Source organism: Corythoichthys intestinalis, chromosome 10 (assembly GCF_030265065.1).
Source record: "Corythoichthys intestinalis isolate RoL2023-P3 chromosome 10, ASM3026506v1, whole genome shotgun sequence".
NCBI classification, from domain to species: domain Eukaryota; kingdom Metazoa; phylum Chordata; class Actinopteri; order Syngnathiformes; family Syngnathidae; genus Corythoichthys; species Corythoichthys intestinalis.
In genome coordinates, this window is record NC_080404.1 from 34,788,062 (window position 1) to 34,809,771 (window position 21,710).

General features: G+C 37.7%; 1 protein-coding gene across 1 annotated transcript in view; it reads right to left on the reverse strand.

Moving 5' to 3' along the window:
• Positions 1-1,011: 1,011 nt before the first annotated feature.
• LOC130923086 (1-phosphatidylinositol 4,5-bisphosphate phosphodiesterase beta-1-like) overlaps positions 1,012-21,710 on the reverse strand; it is a 55,385-nt gene continuing 34,686 nt past the window's right edge. The window contains exons 19-32 of the mRNA XM_057848512.1: positions 17,830-17,984; positions 17,595-17,762; positions 17,371-17,470; positions 17,183-17,287; positions 13,045-13,157; positions 12,716-12,866; positions 11,424-11,477; positions 7,297-7,474; positions 7,102-7,231; positions 4,806-4,882; positions 4,648-4,737; positions 4,431-4,488; positions 4,249-4,335; positions 1,012-2,177 (exon numbers count right to left, since the gene is read on the reverse strand). Of these exons, the coding sequence (XP_057704495.1) occupies positions 2,025-2,177; positions 4,249-4,335; positions 4,431-4,488; positions 4,648-4,737; positions 4,806-4,882; positions 7,102-7,231; positions 7,297-7,474; positions 11,424-11,477; positions 12,716-12,866; positions 13,045-13,157; positions 17,183-17,287; positions 17,371-17,470; positions 17,595-17,762; positions 17,830-17,984 (1,619 nt within the window). The 3' untranslated portion in view covers positions 1,012-2,024. The remainder of the gene's footprint in view (positions 2,178-4,248; positions 4,336-4,430; positions 4,489-4,647; positions 4,738-4,805; positions 4,883-7,101; positions 7,232-7,296; positions 7,475-11,423; positions 11,478-12,715; positions 12,867-13,044; positions 13,158-17,182; positions 17,288-17,370; positions 17,471-17,594; positions 17,763-17,829; positions 17,985-21,710) is intronic.

The following is a 21,710-nucleotide window of genomic DNA, read 5'->3' on the forward strand; positions in this document are numbered from 1 at the left end:
AGCATCTGTGCCGAGTTCGGACTGGAGACCCCAGGGTCAAAGTGGGCAACACCTCCTAAGATGGTCGAGAACAACCGAGCCAAGATCCTGTGGGACTTCCAGGTCCAGACAGACAAACTGGTGATGGCCAACCAACCTGATATAGTAGTGGTGGATAAACATCAGAAGACAGCAGTAGTGATAGATGTAGCAATCCCGAGCGATAGCAACATCAGGAAAAAAAGAACACGAAAAGCTGGAGAAATATCAAGGGTTGAAGAAAGAGTTGGAGAAAATGTGGGAAGTGAAGGCATCAGTGGTGCCAGTAGTTATCGGGACACTAGGGGCAGTAACCCTCAAGCTGGGTGCATGGCTCCAACAGATACCAGGAACAACATCCGACGTCTTCGTTCAGAAGAGCGCAATCCTAGGGACAGCTAAGATCCTGCGCAGAACCCTCAATCTTCCAGCCCTCTGGTAGAGGACCCAAGCTTGAAGGAGAGACCATACCGCCCGGGTGGGCGAGACAAAAAAAAAAAAAAAATATATATATATATATATACAGTGGGGAGAACAAGTATTTGATACACTGCCAATGGGAAAACCCAGCTGGTTGAAGTTATTGCTGCCAAAGGGGGGGGGGGGGGGGGGGGCAAAATATTAAATGTGATGGTTCACTTACTTATTTTCTCCCCTTCTCTCATTGTTTGTACACTGTCTTCATTAAAATACAAAAACCTATAAATGTTTGGGTGGTTCTAGTTAAAGCATACACTGTTTTTTCATCTGTGTGATTTTGACAAAGATGGTATCACATTTGATGGTGATATTATGCAGAAATGTGAGAAATTCCAAAAGGTTCAAATACTTTTTCATACTGCTGTATATTTATTTATATCTCAAATGTGCCACTTGTTTCTAAGGACACGTATAGCATTGAAAAAAATAGTTTCTGTGTATTTCATTAAATAGCATTGAAAAAAATAGTTTCTGTGTATTTCATTAAATAAAATATGCAGAACATCATTTTTGGTTAAACATTTTAATAACGGTCCATGTGGTTTTGAAATACGATCCAATCAAAACAGAATAATTAAAAAGCAAAGCATGCTCCGTTGAATCATCCATCAACCCAGTGCTTTCAGCTTTAAGTCAGCAATGTGTTTTTAAGTAAATGAGTACTGGTATATTTAGATGTGACAAGTAAACACAATGGGACAGTCCAAAAAAATCCCTGAAAAAGGTTGGAGGAATGAGTTAAAATACATACACTGTACAAAAACCTCACTTTTTTCTTCATCATCTTCCTTTTTAATACAAAAATCAATCCCTATAAATAACATTTGTTGATCCTTATTCACACCATGAAGAAATCACTTTTGAATTGATGGCTGCCATGTCAGTTAACTCGTACCTCAAAATCAACCAATCATGCAGAGAAGAAGCTGCCGCTACCACTAAGAAGAATCAGATCATCTTAAAATATTGTTTTCAAAGAAATGACATCATTCCAAAGTCTCATTAGCCTGTGCGTATGCAGCAACGAGACACAAGTAGATGAGGCTAACAGTCGAAGTGACAAAAACAGCATTAGAATGTTGCAACCTTGCATTATTTGAATAAGTGCAGCATCATCAACCTTCATGCAAAGAAAAGAAAATCAAAAGCACGTGCTGTTTCTGGATATGATAGACACTTCCCCAAAAAGTCAACCATGAAAATTAGTCTGCTGTCTTAAAATAGAGTTGAAGAAGATATGAAGAGAATATTAAACAGATCAGAATTCAAACATGCGTCAACCAGTTGAAGGTCCAAAAAGCAGGGTTTAGATATGTCCTGACAGGACCTTTAAAAAAAAAGATTGTGTAGGTGGAATGTTAAGAAAAGAGGGAAGACAGAAAAGTAGAAAGGTTTAAAGGAAAGGCAACTTAATGAATGGTATGTAACGTTGAGGTACATCAAAGTGCATGCTTGATCAAACCAAATGATGAAAGTCTTCCCTGTACACAAAGTAACAGTCTCACTTCTTCGTCCTTTTAACATTCTCAGTCGTCTTCGGAGAGAATCTCGTTGGGGGTGGACGGTCGAGATTTGCTGTGACCTCTGACCTCTGGCCTCCTGTCCTGCAGGAAGTCTCGAATCTCACCGGGCAAACGGTCGAACTTCTCTTGAAACTCTGCCTCGATGGCACCCTGCAGCTGTGGGGTAGGAAAGGATTACAGTGCTATTGAAAATAGCCAGAGGTTTAACTTTACTCCACTTTATTCCATTTGAACACTAAAATACAGTACATTATATTTTTGACTCATATATCGTATTGGCCCGAATATAAGACGGCCCTGATTATAAGACGACCCCCTCTTTTTCAAGACTCAAGTTTGAAAAAAAGACTTTTTGAACGCCAAATTAATTTTTATACAGAAAATATTTATAGTACATCCGAAACAAATGATTATAACAAAACATTTGAGAGAAAAAGCATGTTATTTTGCCTCATTCAAATCTTAATATCTGAACACTTAAATATGTAAACTAAAAAGCAATCACATTCGTAAATCAATGGCTTCTGGTTTTTGAAATGTAAATAAACCAATCTATTGTGATAAAACAACAACATTTCAATAACTGCATTAACCATCAAAGTAAAGTCTAACTGTAACTGTTGTCTTGAAACAAATCTGACTAAGGAAAAACATTGCAGTAAAATAATGCAAACTGGTTAAACTTGAGAGTAGTGGAGATCTGTCATGACAGAGCATCGCTTCAATGATATCTGGCGCCATCTAGCGTCGTGAATGGGGAGAGTAGCTGAGATCTGTCATGACAGAACATCGCTTCAATTATATCTGGCGCCATCTAGCGTCGTGAGTGGCCGCGAATACAAAACGACCCCCTCTTTTTCAGTCTTATTTCAATGCAAAAAAACACCATCTTATATTCGGGCCAATACGGTATATACGATTTTTGGTCTAATTTTTTAGTATTTTTCTAACATTAATTAACTTAAATTGTTGTATTTTGTCTTTATATTTTATTTTAAATTTTATTTCACATATATTATTATACATACATTAAATATTTACATAGACTTTCATAATATTTTGTATTCCTCCTATTTTTCTGATATATTTATTTTAATCTTTTTTTTCTAAAAGCCTTTCTTTTCTGATTAATATCTATGCCTTATATATCTAATAGTTTTGTTTTGACACAATTTGTAACTTTTCAGATTTACTTTTTGTCTGAAATTTTGTATTTTACTTTCTCGATTCTCACAATTTGTAACTTTTCAGATTTACTTTTTGTCTAATATTTTGTAATTTAGTTTCTCCAATCCAATTTTTTGCTATTCCCCCCTGTATTTGTGTAATATTCAATTGGGATTTTTGTATTTCTATTTATTTTTCAGGACTCATTCACCAACCACATATGTAATATGTTTTTGTTCATAATAATATAAATATTGTAGGGCTGTCAAACGATTAAAAATTTTAATCAAGTTAATCACAGCTTAAAAATTAATTAATCGTAATTAATCGCAATTCAAACCATCCATAAAATATGCCATATTTTTCTGTAAATTATTGTTGGAATGGAAAGATAAGACACAAGACGGATATATACTGTACATTCAACATACTGTACACAAGTACTGTATTTGTTTATCATAACAATAAATCAACAAGATGGCATTAACATTATTAACATTCTGTTAAAGCGATCCATGGATAGAAAGACATGTAGTTCTTAAAAGATGAATGTTAGTACAAGTTATAGAAATTTTACATTAAAACTCCTCTTAATGTTTTCGTTTTAATAAAATTTGTAAAATTTTCAATCAAAAAATAAACTAGTAGCTCGCCATTGTTGATGCCAATAATTACACAATGCTCATGGTGCTAAAACCCATAAAATCAGTCGCACCCAAGCGCCAGCAGAGGGCGACAAAACACAAAAAAACACAAGTAACAAGTGGACAGGACACTGTGTTGTCATTTTAATCTGTTTGAGCGGGGCATGTGCGTTAAATGCGTCAAATATTTTAACGCGATTAATTTTAAAAATTAATTACCGCCCGTTAACGCGAAAATTTTGACAGCCCTAAAATATTATTATTATGATATGAATCTTGAATCTTAATTTCACAATGATATCTGTGGCATTTAAGTGAACTTAACACATGTAGAGTTTCAGCGTGTGTTTTTATTTACTTCTGGCTGACTATTTAGTTCACTGAATCATAGCCTTGTGTTTTAGGCAGTGTGCTACCTTTGGTTTGAGCTCCTGTATCTCCTGCAGCAGATGATTGTGTTGCTCCACCAGCTGCTCGTGCCGCTTGGCCTGCGTCTCCTCCAGCTATAAATACCAAAACATACAAAATCAGACCGTTTTCAATTGCAGCAAGACATGAGGTGCGCTTCTTTTCTCCTTCGTGACTTTTTCGCGCTCACCCGTTTGATGTTCTGCACCACTTCGTTGACATACGACTTATTGATCTCCATCTTCTCTCTGGAACACACAGACGGACGAGATGAAAGCTTTTCAATGAAATGAATGCAGCGAGGATGAGAATGCTGATTAATAGATCAGAGCCCCGCTCGTTGATTTCCTGACTCAGCGTTGAAGTGCTATAAAGTTTTATGTATATCTGAGTTTGATATAGCCTACTCTTCTGCCAGATGTTTCTCCTTGGTTTTCGCTAGGTTGATCTTCTCGGTTCTTCTTCGGTCCATCTGTCTTTTCAGTTCCTTTTTCTCCCTGAGCGGCCAGCCAAAATGTCGGGTTAATAGTAGCATCTTGTGAATTTTTTGAGGTGCTTTTCATACTTGCTGCAGATGTCTTTTAGTTTCTTCATCCGTATATTGTGATTCTCTTCAGCCAGGCTGCTAAGTCGCTCGTTCAGCTGGAGGGGCAACAAAAAAAAATGACGATAGAAGTCAAATCCATTTGAACTGGGAGATGATAGCAGTGTATAATTGCAAAGTCAAATTAAATATATATTTATACAGTGGGGCAAAAAAGTATTTAGTCAACCACTAATTGTGCAAGTTCTCCCACTTGGAAATATTAGAGAGGCCTGTAATTGTCTACATGGATAAACCTCAACCATGAGAGACAGAATGTGGAAAAAAACCCCAAAAAATCACATTGTTTGATTTTTAAAAAAAATATTTGCAAATCACGGTGGAAAATAAGTATTTGGTCAATAGCAAAAGTTCATCTCAATACTTTGTTATGTACCCTTTGTTGGCTATAATGGAGGCCAAACGTTTTCTGTAAATCTTCACAAGCTTTCCACACACTGTTGCTGGTATTTTGGCCCATTCCTCCATGGAGATCTCCTCTAGAGCAGTGATGTTTTGGGGCTGTTGTTGGGCAACACGGACTTTCAACTCCTTCCACAGATTTTCTATGGGGTTGAGATCTGGACACTGGCTAGGCCACTCCAGGACCTTGAAATGCTTCTTACGAAGCCACTCCTTTGTTGCCCTGGCTGTGTGTTTGGGATCATTGTCATGCTAAAAGACCCAGCCACGTCTCATCTTCAATGCCCTTGCTGATGGAAGGAGATTTTCACTCAAAATCTTTCGATACATGGCCCCATTCATTCTTTCCTTTACACAGATCAGTCGTCCTGGTCCCTTTGCAGAAAAACAGCCCCAAAGCATGATGTTTCCACCCCCATGCCTCACAGTGGGTATGGTGCAATTCAGTATTCTTTCTTCTCCAAACACGAGAACCTGTGTTTCTACAAAAAAGTTCCATTTTGGTTTCATCTGACCATAACACATTCTCCCAGTCCTCTTCTGGATCATCCAAATGCTCTTTAGCGAACCACAGACGGGCCTGGACGTGTACTGGCTTCAGCAGGGGGACACGTCTGGCAGTGCAGGATTTGAGTCCCTGGCGGCGCATTGTGTTACTGATAGTAGCCTTTGTTACTGTGGTCCTAGCTCTCTGTAGGTCATTCACTAGGTCCCCCCCGTGTGGTTGTGCGATTTTGCTCACCGTTCTTGTGATCATTTTGACGCCACGGGGTGAGATCTTGCAAGGAGCCCCAGATCGAGGGAGATTATCAGTGGTCTTGTATGTCCTCCATTTTCTAATAATTGCTCCCACAGTTGATTTCTTTACACCAAGCGAAGAGTGAAGAGTTACAGAAAACGTTTGGCCTCAGTTGTTGCTAACAAAGTCTTGAGATGCACTTTTGGTATTGACCAAATACTTATTTTCCACTCTGATTCGGAAATAAATTCTTTAAAAATCAAACAATGTGATTTTCTGTTTTTTTTCCCCCTCCACATTCTGTCTCTTATGGTTGAGGTTTAACCATGTTGATAATTACAGGCCTCTCTAATATTTTCAAGTAGGAGAAATTGCACATTTGGTGGTTGACTAAATACTTATTTTCCCCACTCTAGCGTTGACATTGTGGACACTGAACATGTTATGATCAACCACACTTGACGTACTTCATAAAACTGTAAAATCAGATTTTTAAAGGAGGTTAGAATATCGCAGAAAGATGATGTCATTAATAAATGGGGAACAGAGTGGGCAGTGGCACTGGGGACGAACAGAAACCTTCTTTTCATTTATTTTTTTAAATTTAATAATTTATTTTAATTTAAAACAACAAATCACTAAATATAGTTTATCCAGGAACATAAAATCATAACAATTATTTAGGATTTTTTTTCTACTTATACTAGTTATTTTATAGACTGAATTGAATGAAGCACCCTGAGGACGTAGCAAATTTCCATAACAACTTTTTACCAGAAGTAAAGAAAATATCGAATTTAGGAGCCGCTATTGTTGAATTTATAATAGATGGCAATTAATAATACACAAAAATATGTTGAATGAGTATTTGTCCAACTTTAATGAAAATACAACCTAATTCACACAGGGGAGACGAATGGCAGCCTATAAAAATGACACAGCTGCGTTGCCGAAAAAAGAAAAGGATTACTGTACATTGGAGGTGACACTATTCTCATCTAGTCCAGCAGGTAGCGCTCATGTACATTATAATATGAACAAAACTACTTAACACTAATTTCATCCCAAATTTCTGTCTGAGTATAAACCCTGTGAGTAAAAAGCCGCTTTGCCTACCGTCTTAATGTGTTCCCTCTGCAGATATTTCTGGCTGTAGTACTGCTCCTGCCGGAGTGCCACCAGCTGCTCGTGCTGCTCGTCCCGCAGCGACTGAAGACGTTCATCGGGCTCCTCGGACGTCGAGCTCCTGATGTCAAACAAAACAATGTTTAGCAACTGATGGGCTCAACTTAGCCAGATTGGCTTTCCCACCTGTTCTTGCTGCACTGTCTGGCCGTCTTCTTGTACTTGTTGTTGATGTCTCGCAGGAGCTCTGATGTCTTCTTGTGGTGCCTCCTCACTAGTTCCTTCAGCTCCTTGAACTGGCGCCGCTGCTCTTTCTGGTACATTTTGGACTGCTGCAAGCCAGCCAGCGTGCCAATGGGCACGTCTGTTGACGAGAAAATACTTAGTTTTTTTTTCCTGCTGACTAACATAAGGGGGAAAACACAGACAAGACTGAAAAAGCAGTTTCTGCTCCTTCACTCCTCTGTAAAAGAAACTGCTGTATTTTAAGCCAAAACAACAGTTGTGTTTGATAGAACAATATGTCTATATGCTGCCATAGCAGATTCATGGTGCATTAAGCCCCCGAACTATTTTTAATTTGCCAGTTTTACCCTGAAAACCCCCGTTTACAGACTTCGAGCACCCGCTTTTGTTTCAACCCAGCCATTAAAAGAAGGCAATTAATTATATTTATTATTCAAAATGTCTGTCATTTTTAGCTTAGAATCATAATTGATGTCTAATATTTCGTTAAAAAAACGACTTAAAAACATTATTCACTCGCATATTTTAAATTTTTAAACAAATGACGTCACAATGAAACAAAATGGCGTCTGTAAAAAAAGTCACGGAAATTTACCTCATAACTATCGCTTAGTTGTATTTTTTTTGTTTCTGTCGCATTTTTTCCCAATATGTTAGATGATAAATAATCGATCCAAACGAAGAAAAATTGGGCGGAAAAAAAAACCATTTAAAAAGGTAAATATAGTCGCCTGTATGTCTTGAGCCGAGTCCTGGGCACCGTCTACTCCCGCCCAGGACTTGGCTCAAGACTATGGGCGACAGGGCCTTTGCAGCTGCTGCTCCCCGTCTGTAGAACGCCCTCCCAGACCACCTCAGAGCCCCGCAGACGGTGGATGCTTTAAAAAAGGACTAAAAACTCACCTTTTTAAAAAAGCTTATTCTAGCTAATTTCATTTGACTGTCTTATTTTTGTCTGATTGGTATCTGATTTTATCTGTGCTTCTGTCTGTTTTGCTTTTACTCTTTTATTCTTAGTCTTTTTTTATTATTATTAATATTTTTTGGGCAATGTGCACTTTGAGATTTGTTTTTCAAATGTAAAGTGTATTATTATAAATATATGAAAAAGAAAATCTCGACCACTCCATGATGTCTGCGATTTCTGCATCGCGACCCTTGTTATATTACCATGTTTCACCCATAAAATTCCTCAAAAATCCAGCTGTGGCCATTCACCGCTTTGTCTTGACACTCAGCGATATATGCTACATGGAGTTTTTGGATCGAAACAAGGTGCTGCTCTTGCGTGCTCTCACCTCCAGATAGGGTTTTGTGGTTTTAAAAAAATCATTTTTAAAAAAATGCCCTCCTGTTCAAATTTTTTTTCCCCCAGAAAATTGAGATTTTAAGCTTTCCAATGATGTATCACACGTGCATATCGGACAATTTTGAAAGTTGGCTAAACTGGGGGTCTCAGAGCGGAAATTCAAGTCACCTGAGTGTTTTCCGCCATAAAGAAACAGACAAGACCTGGTATTAATGATGTGAAAGATGGTTCCTCAAATATCTAAATATGCAAATCACAAATTTCTTAGAACAATGATATCGGAGAAAATAATGTTTAAACATAGAAAATGACACAGCCGCTGCTATTTTGGGACAAATGTGACGTCAGTCATACCCACACTCCTTTGTGCTAGAGATAACTTACGGAGTGTCAGGATGTGTCATAACGCCAGAGAAGGCTGTGGGCTTATCAGTTTTGGGCTATAAGGTAAAATAAAATGGCGGATAAAGAACTCAGATAGTGCAAGCGACGAGTTATGTTTTGGAAAGCCAGATCCTGCAACGGGGTGCAGGCTAACAGTTTGAGGACGTTTGGATTTAGCGTTTCATTTGGAGAGGAATCAGCGAGTCAATCAGAACAAAGCCACCAAGAAATCAGTGTGAGGACGAGTCGTTTATCATACATACGTACTTACAGTGAGGAGCAGAAGTATTTGCGCCACTTGTGATTTTGCAAGTTCACCTTCTTAGAAAATCGGTAGAGGTCTGAAATTTCAATCACAGATGCATTTCCACTTATAGACAACTAATCTAAAAAAAAAATCCGGAAGTCACATTGTATGAGTTTTCAATAATTTATTTCTAATTTACTAGGGTTCATAAGTATTTGTACCCCAGAGAAAATCAACACTAATATTTAGTAGGGCTGTCAAAATTATCGCGTTAACGGGCGGTAATTAATTTTTTAAATTAATCACGTTAAAATATTTTACACATTTAACGCACATGCCCCGCTAAAACAGATTAAAATGACAGCACAGTGTCATGTCCACTTGTTACTTGTGTTTTTTGGTGTTTTGTCGCCCTCTGCTGGCGCTTGGGTGCGACTGATTTTATGGGTTTCAGCACCATGAGCATTGTGTAATTATTGACATCAACAATGGCGAGCTACTAAATTATTTTTTGATTGAAAATTTTACAAATTTTAGTAAAACGAAAACATTAAGAGGGGTTTTAATATAAAATTTCTATAACTTGTACTAACATTTATCTTTTAAAAACTGCAAGTCTTTCTATCCATGGATCGCTTTAACAGAATGTTAATAATGTTAATGCGATCTAGTTGATTTATTGTTATAATAAACAAATACAGTACTTATGTACCGTATGTTGAATGTATATATCCATCTTGTGTCTTATCTTTCCATTCCAACAATAGTTTACAGAAAAATATGGCAATTTTTATAGATGGTTTGAATTGCGACTAGTTACGATTAGTTCATTTTTAAGCTGTAATTGACTCGATTAAAAATTTTAATCTTTTGACAGCCCTATTATATATATATATATATATATATATATATATATATATATACATATATATACATATTAGGGCTGTCAAAATTATTGCGTTAACGTGCAGTAATTAATTTTTTAAATTAATCACGTTAAAATATTTGACGCAATTAATGCACATGTCCCGCTCAGACAGTATTCTGCCTTTTGGTAAGTTTTACAGCAAGGCTTTTTGTGCTGTCTAACAGCGAACTCTTGTGGTCGCTTTGCGACATGGTTTATTGTTTTCTTGCCAGTTCAATATGGCTGCACGACGTCTCGGGCAGACGCCTACGTTGTAATGTTGTGCTTATATGATCCTTGGACAAGATTTGTCCGTAAGTATGGTTGTTGTAAAGAACGTACATATTATGTTAGGAAGCGAAATGTTATATTTTTTGTATGAGACGCTTTTTGTTTATGTTTAGTGAACCTGTATAGCGTGCTAAGCTAACGTTGTTGCTAATGCAATGCTTGTGTACTTTTTTTTGTAGTTTTACGACGGTCTAAAGAGGACAATGGTTTGAAGCCATTTTATTAATAAATCAAATGAAAAAGGAAGAAGTCTGATTATTAAGGCGTCGTTCACTAGCTGTCTAGCTTTGGAAAAAGTAGACGCTTCGGAGTGAGGACAGCATAGACAGATTTAAATGACAGTAGAGTGAAATGCCCTGATGTACCGTATGTTGAATGTATATTTCCATCTTGTGTCTTATCTTTCCATTCCAACAATTTATTTTACAGAATATATATATGTAATTTACAGAAAAATATGGCATATTTTATAGATGGTTTGAATTGCGATTAATTGCGATTAATTAATTTTTAAGCTGTAATTAACTATTAAAAATTTTAATCGTTTGACAGCCCTAATATATATATATATATATATATATATATATATATATATATATATATATATATATATATATATATATATATATATATATATATATATATATATATATATATATATATATATATATATATACATACATATATCGCCCTTGCAGTAGCCTAGGAAAATGTCGGTATTACTGACGTTACGAGCTATACCGGATTATCTGAAATACTTGCATTTGATTGGCTGAAATACTTCTGGCATTTAAAAAGTCGACATCCTGCCAATATTGGCTTTTATTGACATTTTTCTCCACTGTGGCGCAACATAAAAATAAAAATCTGTTTTTTTTCCCAAATTGCTAAATGAGGAGATGCACTTGATGTCTTGCCTACTTACTGACCGATTAAAACACTTAACACCAAATCTTCAGTTTTTGCTGTTGGTTTGGCCACATCTAAAAAAAAAACAAGAGAAACAAAGATTAAAAATTTTGATTTAACATCATCACTCAAAACTGGACATGTTTCATGTTTGATTTTGTCACGGTGCTCTGTTTCTAAATCTAGCTTTCAGAGTTTTAAAACATTCATTTAATTATTATTTTGTCCTTGGCAGCTGATGCTTCAATTAATATCTTTGATTAAAACATTTGTTATTGTATTTTAGTTGATGATTTTAGTTGATGTTTGTAAAACAAATAAACTTTAATATTTTTATTTACCAGCAATTACAAACTTATTTATGATAAAATCAATTATGAATATCACAATTAATATTGAGAACGATTTATTACTTTTAAGTTTTTTGTTTAATTTACATCCCTTTTTGTTTCATCTAACTTCTTTGAAATTAATACGATAAAACATCATTAAAGGTTTTACGGTGGTAACAGATTTTAACTTTCTAAATGGGTAATTATAAATGTTAACAAATTAAATTTGAAAAATGTAATTGTTGGTTAATCTATTGGAAATAGAAAATAAAGAACAATAAAAAAAGAATGAAAAATGTTATTATTCTAAAAAAATGGCATCATATATGTGATCCATTTTTATTTTTACAATATATTGCTTCATTCTTATTGCAATAAATATAAATGATAGTTAAAAATCTTTATTTTTCTAATTTACAGCTTCAATTGGGGATGGTGTGGCTCAGTGAGAGAGTAGTTGTCCCCCAACCCAAAGGTTGTGGGTTTGATTCTCTGCCCTGATGAACTTGCCTAAGTATCCTTGAGCATGATACTGAACCCCACATTGCTCCTGGTGCTGCGTCATCAGTAGGTAGATGGCAATGTAGTGTAAAGCGCTTTGAGCACCTTGAAAGGTGGAAAAGCGCTATACGAGTATAATACCATTCAATTTAAAACATTTTTTTTTTTTACCACATCTATCATTTTAATTCTTTATAAACAATATAATTAGTAGTTCTTTAACATTTGAAATGTTCATGTGCAGTACATTTAAAATGCTTTTTGGTTCATTTATTATCATTATAAATTCCATTAAACAAAATAATATGACAAGTGCATGATTAAAACGAACTATTTTACTAAACATATATTTCTGGAATATAATAATGAATAAATAAACGAGGATTAATTTTTGTTTTATGCAAAAAACATGAGCTTTCCCATTTGTCCGTTTTAGAAATCAGATAAAGTCTGTGCATTCTTGGTCTAAGTTTCAATACCTGCCGTAGCGGTTTGCTGACTGGCCACAGACGGCTTGGGTGCCACGGCGACGGGTGCGTGGCCCGCGGGTCCAGTGGTCGGGCTCAGCCCGTTCTCCACCAATGGCGACTTGGGATCATTTTTCCGATCGACACAGCTGTCGGTCTCATCCTGGAACATAGTAACACAATAATTAATACAATTTAGCACTTGTCTGGATGGATGTTATATTATTTGAGAGGAACATTTGCACCACTCCTCAATAAGGCACATAAGGCAGTCATATTTACTCAAAAAGGAAACACAACTCTGTTCAACTACTGTTTTTTTCTTCCTTCTAATCTCTGACCTCTGTCTGCGCATCATCATCTCCGTCCTCCAGCGTAAGTGCAGCCAGTTGCTTAGAACGCTGTTCCAGCAGGTTGACGTATCGAATCGGATTGGAAAGAGCCTCAATCACGTCTAGAGAGGAACACAAATAGAACCTGGGAGGAAGTGTGTGTGCGTAGAAGGTGACTAACATTTGGGTCTCTTAAAATAGCAAATGACAGACAGTTAGAAGACATAGTGTGATTTTTCTTTTTTTGACCAACTACCAGGGGTGAAAGTAGGCCAGAACGGTCAGGAACGCAGTTCCGGTATAAGATTCGGGGCCAGAACGCAGTTCCGGTATAAGATTCAGGGCCGGAATGCTGTTCCGGTATAAGAGTCATGGCCGGAATGCTGTTCCAGTACACGGTGCTTTGATTCCGAAAATATGACAGCAACTGTCAAAACGCTATGTAAAAAAGAAAAAATGCTAAGCTGCCACACATGCATTTCAGCTCCAAGGAAAAAAAACCCAATCAACCAACATCAGATTTACACACACAAGTGTTGACAACAAGCATAATAAAGTGCTTGTGTAGCGTAACCCTAACCCTTTCCACCAATATTTATTATTGATTTTATTCCACGGACGGCATGGAGGTTTCCCCAGCTGCTGCAGTTATCTGAGTCTGACGATAATGAATCACATCAATGTGCGAATGCACGAAGCAAAACAAAACGACTGGACTTGTTTATCCGTTCAATTGGCTGACATACTGACATGTGATCAGCAGAGATGGTTAGCCCTAATTGGTTCAAATGTGCATGTTTTCTGGAATAGCAAAAAAAAAAAAAAAAAAAAACCTTGTTGAATTGATGCGACAAAAAAAGGGCAATGCAACATAAAATGGATCAAATCTTTAAGAGCAACGAAAGAGTTGAGGAGGCTTATTTATCATATTTAGTTTTATTTGCTCTGATTGGGAGGTTCAGAAATTCTTAGCTGTCAATGTGCACTTTGAACTTATATTTGTTCATTTATGTTGGGCTACTTATTCATTTTCTTATGCTTTAAAAAAAAGTCAATGTTTGCACGATCTTCAAAATATATTCCCTTTCACTCTGCATAATATAAATCATTTGTACTTATTTTTCTGAATGTATGTTACTTAATTCTTTATTATTAAAAAAAAAAAAAGTAAATGTTTTACGTTAAAATTGAGATTTAGCATTTAGTATGTGAGGAAATGAGGGAAAATAAAAATTAGGAGATGGAGGTTGGGATTATTGCTGTTTTTATTAACTTTCATTTTGCAAATCATTGAAAAATACAATTTTGAACGAAAACTAAATAAATAAAATTTCTGGCTCCGTGGCGACCTTCACGACGGGGAGTTCCGGCAAGAAATTCCAGCCACTTTCACCCCTGCCAACTACTGTAATTTACAAAAACAACTCTTAATAACTAGAAAATGCAATTTCTGGGGAAATTGCGTGGGAATTCCTTGCTCTCCCATTGATCGCTTCCTAATAATTTTGGGGCATTTTCAGGTAACTTCCTTGTTAACTCAATTGGCTGCTATTGACAGTGCTAAATGTCCAATCAATGTTGACTGTGAGGGGCGAATGAAGCGAGAGATCGATATGTGTTTTTCAGGTCCAGTACCGATTATTAGTAGTTAGAGGGGCCAATAACTGATTTTTGGAGCCGATATTCATTTGCAGTAAAAGTGTAAAAATTGGTGAAAAAAAATTTGAATAATGCAAACACTGGATGTCATTCAAATGCTTAAAGCATGTTTATTGAATCACACAAATAGGGTTGTGGGTTCAATTCTCCGCCCTGATGACCTCGTCTAGGTATCCTTGAGCAAGATACTAAACCCCACTTTGCGCCTGGTGCTGTATCATCAGTAGGTAGATGAGGATATAGTGTGAAGCGCTTTGAAGGCCATAAAAATGTGGAAAGGCGCAATACTGTACAAGTGTAAGTCCATTTACCATTTAACCAATCAGGGGACGGTGTGAATACTAGTGCAGGAGACAGCAGGCAGGAGAGAGAGGCACGGATGCATTTGAGCAGAAATAATCCAGTTTTAAATTGATTTTTTTCATATTGGCCAGTCAATTAAAAGAAAGGCCAATATCGATACAGTGCCTTGCAAAAGTATTCGGCCCCCTTGAATCTTGCAACCTTTCGCCACATTTCAGGCTTCAAACATAAAGATATGAAATTTAATTTTTTTGTCAAGAATCAACAACAAGTGGGACACAATCGTGAAGTGGAACAACATTTATTGGATAATTTAAACTTTTTTAACAAATACAAAATTGAAAAGTGGGGCGTGCAATATAATTTGGCCCCTTTACTTTCAGTGCAGCAAACTCACTCCAGAAGTTCAGTGAGGATCTCTGAATGATCCAATGTTGTCCTAAATGACCGATGATGATAAATAGAATCCACAGCTACAGCTGAGGTGGGAGAGTCTGTCCATAGGACAACAATCAGTCGTACACTGCACAAATCTGGCCTTTATGGAAGAGTGGCAAGAAGAAAGCCATTTCTCAAAGATATCCATAAAAAGTCTCGTTTAAAGTTTGCCACAAGCCAACTGGGAGACACACCAAACATGTGGAAGAAGGTGCTCTGGTCAGATGAAACCAAAATTTTTGGCCATAATGCAAAACGATATGTTTGGCGTAAAAGCAACACAGCTCATCACCCTGAACACACCATCCCCACTGTCAAACATGGTGGTGGCAGCATCATGGTTTGGGCCTGCTTTTCTTCAGCAGGGACAGGGAAGATGGTTAAAATTGACGGGAAGATGGATGCAGCCAAATACAGGAACATTCTGGAAGAAAACCTGTTGGTATCTGCACAAGACCTGAGACTGGGACAGAGATTTATCTTCCAACAGGACAATGATCCAAAACATAAAGCCAAATCTACAATGGAATGGTTCAAAAATAAACGTATCCAGGTGTTAGAATGGCCAAGTCAAAGTCCAGACCTGAATCCAATCGAGAATCTGTGGAAAGAGCTGAAGACTGCTGTTCACAAACACTCTCCATCCAACCTCACTGAGCTCCAGCTGTTTTGCAAGGAAGAATGGGCAAGAATGTCAGTCTCTCGATGTGCAAAACTGATAGAAACATACCCCAAGCGACTTGCAGCTGTAATTGGAGCAAAAGGTGGCGCTACAAAGTATTAACGCAAGTGGGCCGAATAATATTGCACGCCCCATTTTTCAGTTTTTTATTTGTTAAAAAAGTTTAAATTATCCAATAAATTTTGTTCCACTTCACGATTGTGTCCCACTTGTTGTTGATTCTTGACAAAAAATTAAAATTTTATATCTTTATGTTTGAAGCCTGAAATGTGGCGAAAGGTTTTGCAAGGCACTGTATTTTAGGGGATTTTCATGTCATTTACTGTTTATTGGTCACTTCCTGTTAATTTCGGGTAACTTTCTGTTGATTTGAAGGCATTATAAGGTCACTTTATGTCCATTTTGGGTCACTTTGGTGATAATTCTTGGTCAATTTAGGTTGTTTTTTGTTCAGAAATAATGATCATCAATTAAGATTTTTTACAAGTCGGATTTGAAAATCAATAGGATTGAATGGGAACGTTTTTGTAAGAGTAGAATCTGCCATTGGAAATGAATGGGGCCATTGAAAATGTATGGGGAAGTTTTTGTCAAATATTGGCGGAATCATACATTTTTGCTAAAAAGTAATAGATTTTGTGCTCCTTGATTTTGTGATTGTTTTGATCTGTGAATTATGCAAATTTGACAAAAAGGACAGGTAACACTTTGAAAATCTATTGGAAATGAATAGGGAGCTTTGGGAAATAAATCCATGTTTCTGGCTCAACTATGAATGTTACGTATGAAATCGAGCAACAGTGTGAATCGGTCAGAAATGTGGGCAGAATACAAAATACATATTTTTACATGTGAGGAGTTTTGCTTTGCAAGTTGTTTTGCAATACAGTGGTACGTTGGTTTTTGACAATTCATTTTTATTATATTTTTTGTACTGTCTGCTCATTATCATATGAAAACCTTTCTAAATAGGACAGTAGTAAAGTAATTGGTCAAAAGAAGTATAGTGATGTGATACAGCTAATCCGGAAAAGCTCATGTGCATCCCAAAAACTTTTGTTGTACCTGCGAAAGTATCAGGGACGTAGTCTTTGACTTCGATGTAGACAAAAATGGCAGGGAGAATAAGAGACTGGTTCCTTTCATTCCTCAGGCCAATATAACGATACCCTTGAAAGAAAACTTAAATACTTAAAGAAGACCTTTCTCGTTGAGGTCTTAAAGTGGTAATAGATGTAGATAAATGGTGGTACCAGGTCGTATGGCAGACACAGGAATTATGCGATGGCCGATAAACTTCCCTCCTTCCTCGAAGGCAGCGATTCTCAGCGAGGCCAGAGTGGGAAGAATCACCTGGCAGAGAAGCCGTTAAGTTGTTTGCTGCCATTGATGGCGATAGACGTCTGATCTTTCTGAACATCCTTCCAAATCAAATGGATCAGACGCCTATCGCTGTTGACGGAAAGCCATTTCCCACCTTCTTAAAGACTACGGGTTCCTCATCCCACACTGGATTGATGGCATTGTTGTTCTGCGAGGTTTTGGTCTTCAGAGCTTTCCTCCTGGTGTCAACAGGAAGTCCGAACATCTCCACTTCCACGTAGACGCCCACCCGGCGCTCCGTAAGGAACTGGCCTGAGATAACCTGAAAAGCACAGTATGAAATTACAAGACTTCTCAAAAAACGGTAAAGGTACTTCCTGGTTTCGAACCTTGACGGAGAGTGTGTTGGCTACGATGCCATCCACCGTATTCTCCGTGAAGGGGTCAAAGTGTTTGTCTGGCCGGCGCATGAATTCAGGCTTCAGCCTGTAGCCGCTGCGGCCGTTGTACTCGAACATGAAGAGGTTCAACTGCATGGACAGATCTGCAATAAAGAATTTTCTGTTAACAGTATAGGAAGAGGAAAAGGAGACAATTAAAACACAAGGAATGATAACCCTCTTATTTTCATGCATCATCACACACTTCTTAGCAATATATAAATACATTAATTAATATAGACAAATGGTAAGGTGTCATGCCACAGACAGTTGAGGGTATACTGGGGCAAGGCGTTGCAACAATGTTAAAAATTCCGCCAATTCCTTCCTCTCCTGCACTATTCCTCCTACATACTATAATTACTTTCTGTAATATCTTTGTTGATATTTCTGTATGTGTAATTGTGTGTTTATGTATTAACTTTGCTTATTATTACTATTGCCACAATTGCTACAATTCCGATTTTTTTTGTCATATCTGTTTTTTTGGCGTGCCTTTCAGACTGCCTTTGTCCATTGAGTCGGTTCAAGTATTACGCATGTGCACTAATTCGCAGTCCGACACGCGCTGAGCAAACTGACCCGCATGCGCAAAAGCATCAAAACAAAATGACTACACATACTGGCTGTACGTCATTCCAAGGTGATCATATTTCCAAAAAGAGGACACAAATTAACAGACATTAATAATCCCTTTTTAGTCTTAAAAAAGGACCAAAAAGGGATTTCTATCCATATAAATCCATAGTTCATATGGATTGATAGAACGCATGCCGCACTGTACGTGCATGACGCAGACACATAAGCCGTATGTGTGTGGGTCAGTTTGCCCCGACTTGGCCATGTAAGCAATACTGAAATATTGCTTATTTGGCGTACAGAAAGATAACTGAGCATTACCAGGCTTATCCTTTTCTTCATTTTATTTTTTTTTATGCTAATGCACAGCTATCGCTGCCGTCCTGCGTGCCACTCTCGCTCTTTGCTGACCAGGGGTCGCGTTAACCGAATATTTTCCGTCGTTGACCGGTTTTTTAAAACGGTGACGGAAAAAACTGAACTCCGTCCGTCATTTTGACAGGTTGCAATTCACACCCCAGACCACAGGGTGGCGAGTGAGCATATTAATTAGCTATTGTCTCTCTTAATGCATGACGTCGTTGGCTATTCTGTCAGAATATTGTAGCGTCACCAGGGTCTAGCGGCGGCACCGTGATTGACACATCAACGCGAGGTTCTTATTGGTGCACCCGGTGTGCCAGCGTGTCATCCAATTTGTGGACTAGCTTGCCGCCTGTGTATAGACCCCAATCACATGACGTCACAACTCCGCCCCCCTGACTGGAGCTGCCATATTGTGTGTCAGCTCATCATGTTTACACATTACCGCTACGTACATGCCTCCTATTACGGCGTGTTTTTCTGCTCGTTAACATTAATAACCAAAATGGTGAAGGCGTGTGTGGCGGTTGGTTGCAGTAACAGAGAAGATAGACGGAGAGACTTGAAGTTCTACCGTATTCCGAGAGACCTGAAGAGGAGAGCGACATGGACTGCTGTAATTCGACAAGAAATCTGGGCACCAAACGATCACCACAGCAGTCATTTTATATCTGGTAAGATGCATTTAATATATATTTAGAAGATTTTGGGCTGACAACCACAATTAAGATCACTGTGTGACGTCGGTGATTGGGGTCTATATAGTTGCCTCTTTTTCTTTGGGGGCGGAGTTGTTGTTTTGTTGGTGTTGTTGGCGGTAAGCAGAGTAAAAAGAGGGAGAAAAATACCACGACTTCCGTGTCTAATTTTTCGCCGCCAAGCAAGCGTTGCAATATTAATTAAAAATGAATGAAAACTAAATACTATTGAATATGTCATCATTATCATTTTAAAAATTTTAAGTGACGGGTAAAAATAGATTATGACCGGATTTTTATGACCCTGTCAGTCAAAATGACAGACAACGAAAATGTCTAGCGCAACCTCTGTTGCTGACAGAATTTATGTATGAATTCCGATTTGGGAGACTTGACAGTTCAGACCGTTGCCACATTCTGGAAAAAATGTCACCCAGATCGGATTTACACCACATACGAAAGTGACCCAGATTGGCTTTGAAACGGTCCACTTCTATGCGACTTGTCCCGTTCAGACCGACAACTTAATGCCTCACTCGAGTTGGAAAAACACGGAAAAATCGGATTCGTGCATTAAGACTAGTGTTGGGCATGTTACTTTAAAAAAGTAATTAGTTATAGTTACTCACTACTTCTTCCAAAAAAGTAACTGAGTTAGTAACTGAATTACTCTATAGTAAAAGTAACTTGTTACCAGGGAAAGTAACTATTTCCGTTACTTTAAAAAGAAGTTGTTGTATGTCAAAGAATTTGAAATTTTCTGAGCAGTGTTCGAGTCAGTTGAATAGACAAGAACAGACAGGTAGTTGTGTGATGGAACCTTGTAATATTTATTGCACCTCAACAGCAACAGATTTATCCTACACTTGAAGCGCAACAAAAATAAACAGATTTGAATTGCTTACCACAGATGTCGACAAAAGCTTTGTCCCGGCACATAAATTACACTTTACATGCACGTTCTTTCCTTTAATTTTGACCAACTTGAAATAGTGTTTATATCTCCACCTCGTAAAGGACAAATTTTCCTCTGAATACTCTGCCATCATATCCCTCTGCATTATTTTGGCGTGTGTGTGTTTGCCGCATGCGCTGTTCCTGTTTGTGTCTGAAGTACGTGCGCTATTAGGCTCGAGCGTTTACATTACAGAATGGGGGATCACGTAAGATTTGACAACAACGCAGCCATATTGGAAGCAGGTCTGCCTCGTAGGACATTAAACTTTAACTTGCCAGTTCGATAAAGAGACAAACTCGTTACTAAGGCGAAGAACAGATATGTGATCAAACTTAAGGATGTGAACAATGTTGACCCTTACGAGCAAGCCGATGACAAATAGAGTAAAGATGTCGATGGGCTTCCATAATTACGCGAAATGGACATTCTGCTGTATTTATTGTTTGGTGTATGTTACTAAACTCATCAGCGATTCTGAAATTACAAATCGCTACAAAGCTACGAACAGTTTTGCTGCGGATGGGTGCAGGACTTGCACATTATGACCGTATCAAACGGCAACTCCATCGTTCTTGCAAAGGTAGGCTATGTGTGTTTACTATTTTCATTGCCATGAACCTGAACGCACCCCAAGTCTTGGATGACAAATAAACAGAGCAGAGTAGACTCGCTACGGCTGGTAGTTTCTTCAATTTATTTAAAGTAAGTAACGCAGTGCTTTTGACCGTCAGTGACGGTAACGGCGGAAAAAATAATTACAGTGCCTTGCAAAAGTATTCGGCCCCCTTGAACCTTGCAACCTTTCGCCACATTTCAGGCTTCAAACATAAAGATATAAAATTTTAATTTTTTGTCAAGAATCAACAACAAGTGGGACACAATCGTGAAGTGGAGCAACATTTATTGGATAATTTAAACTTTTTTAACAAATAAAAAACTGAAAAGTGGGGCGTGCAATATTATTCGGCCCCCTTGCGTTAATATTTTGTAGCGCCACCTTTTGCTCCAATTACAGCTGCAAGTCGTTTGGGGTATGTTTCTATCAGTTTTGCACATCGAGAGACTGACATTCTTGCCCATTCTTCCTTGCAAAACAGCTCGAGCTCAGTGAGGTTGGATGGAGAATGTTTGTGAACAGCAGTCTTCAGCTCTTTCCACAGATTCTCGATTGCATTCAGGTCTGGACTTTGACTTGGCCATTCTAACACCTGGATACGTTTATATTGAACCAT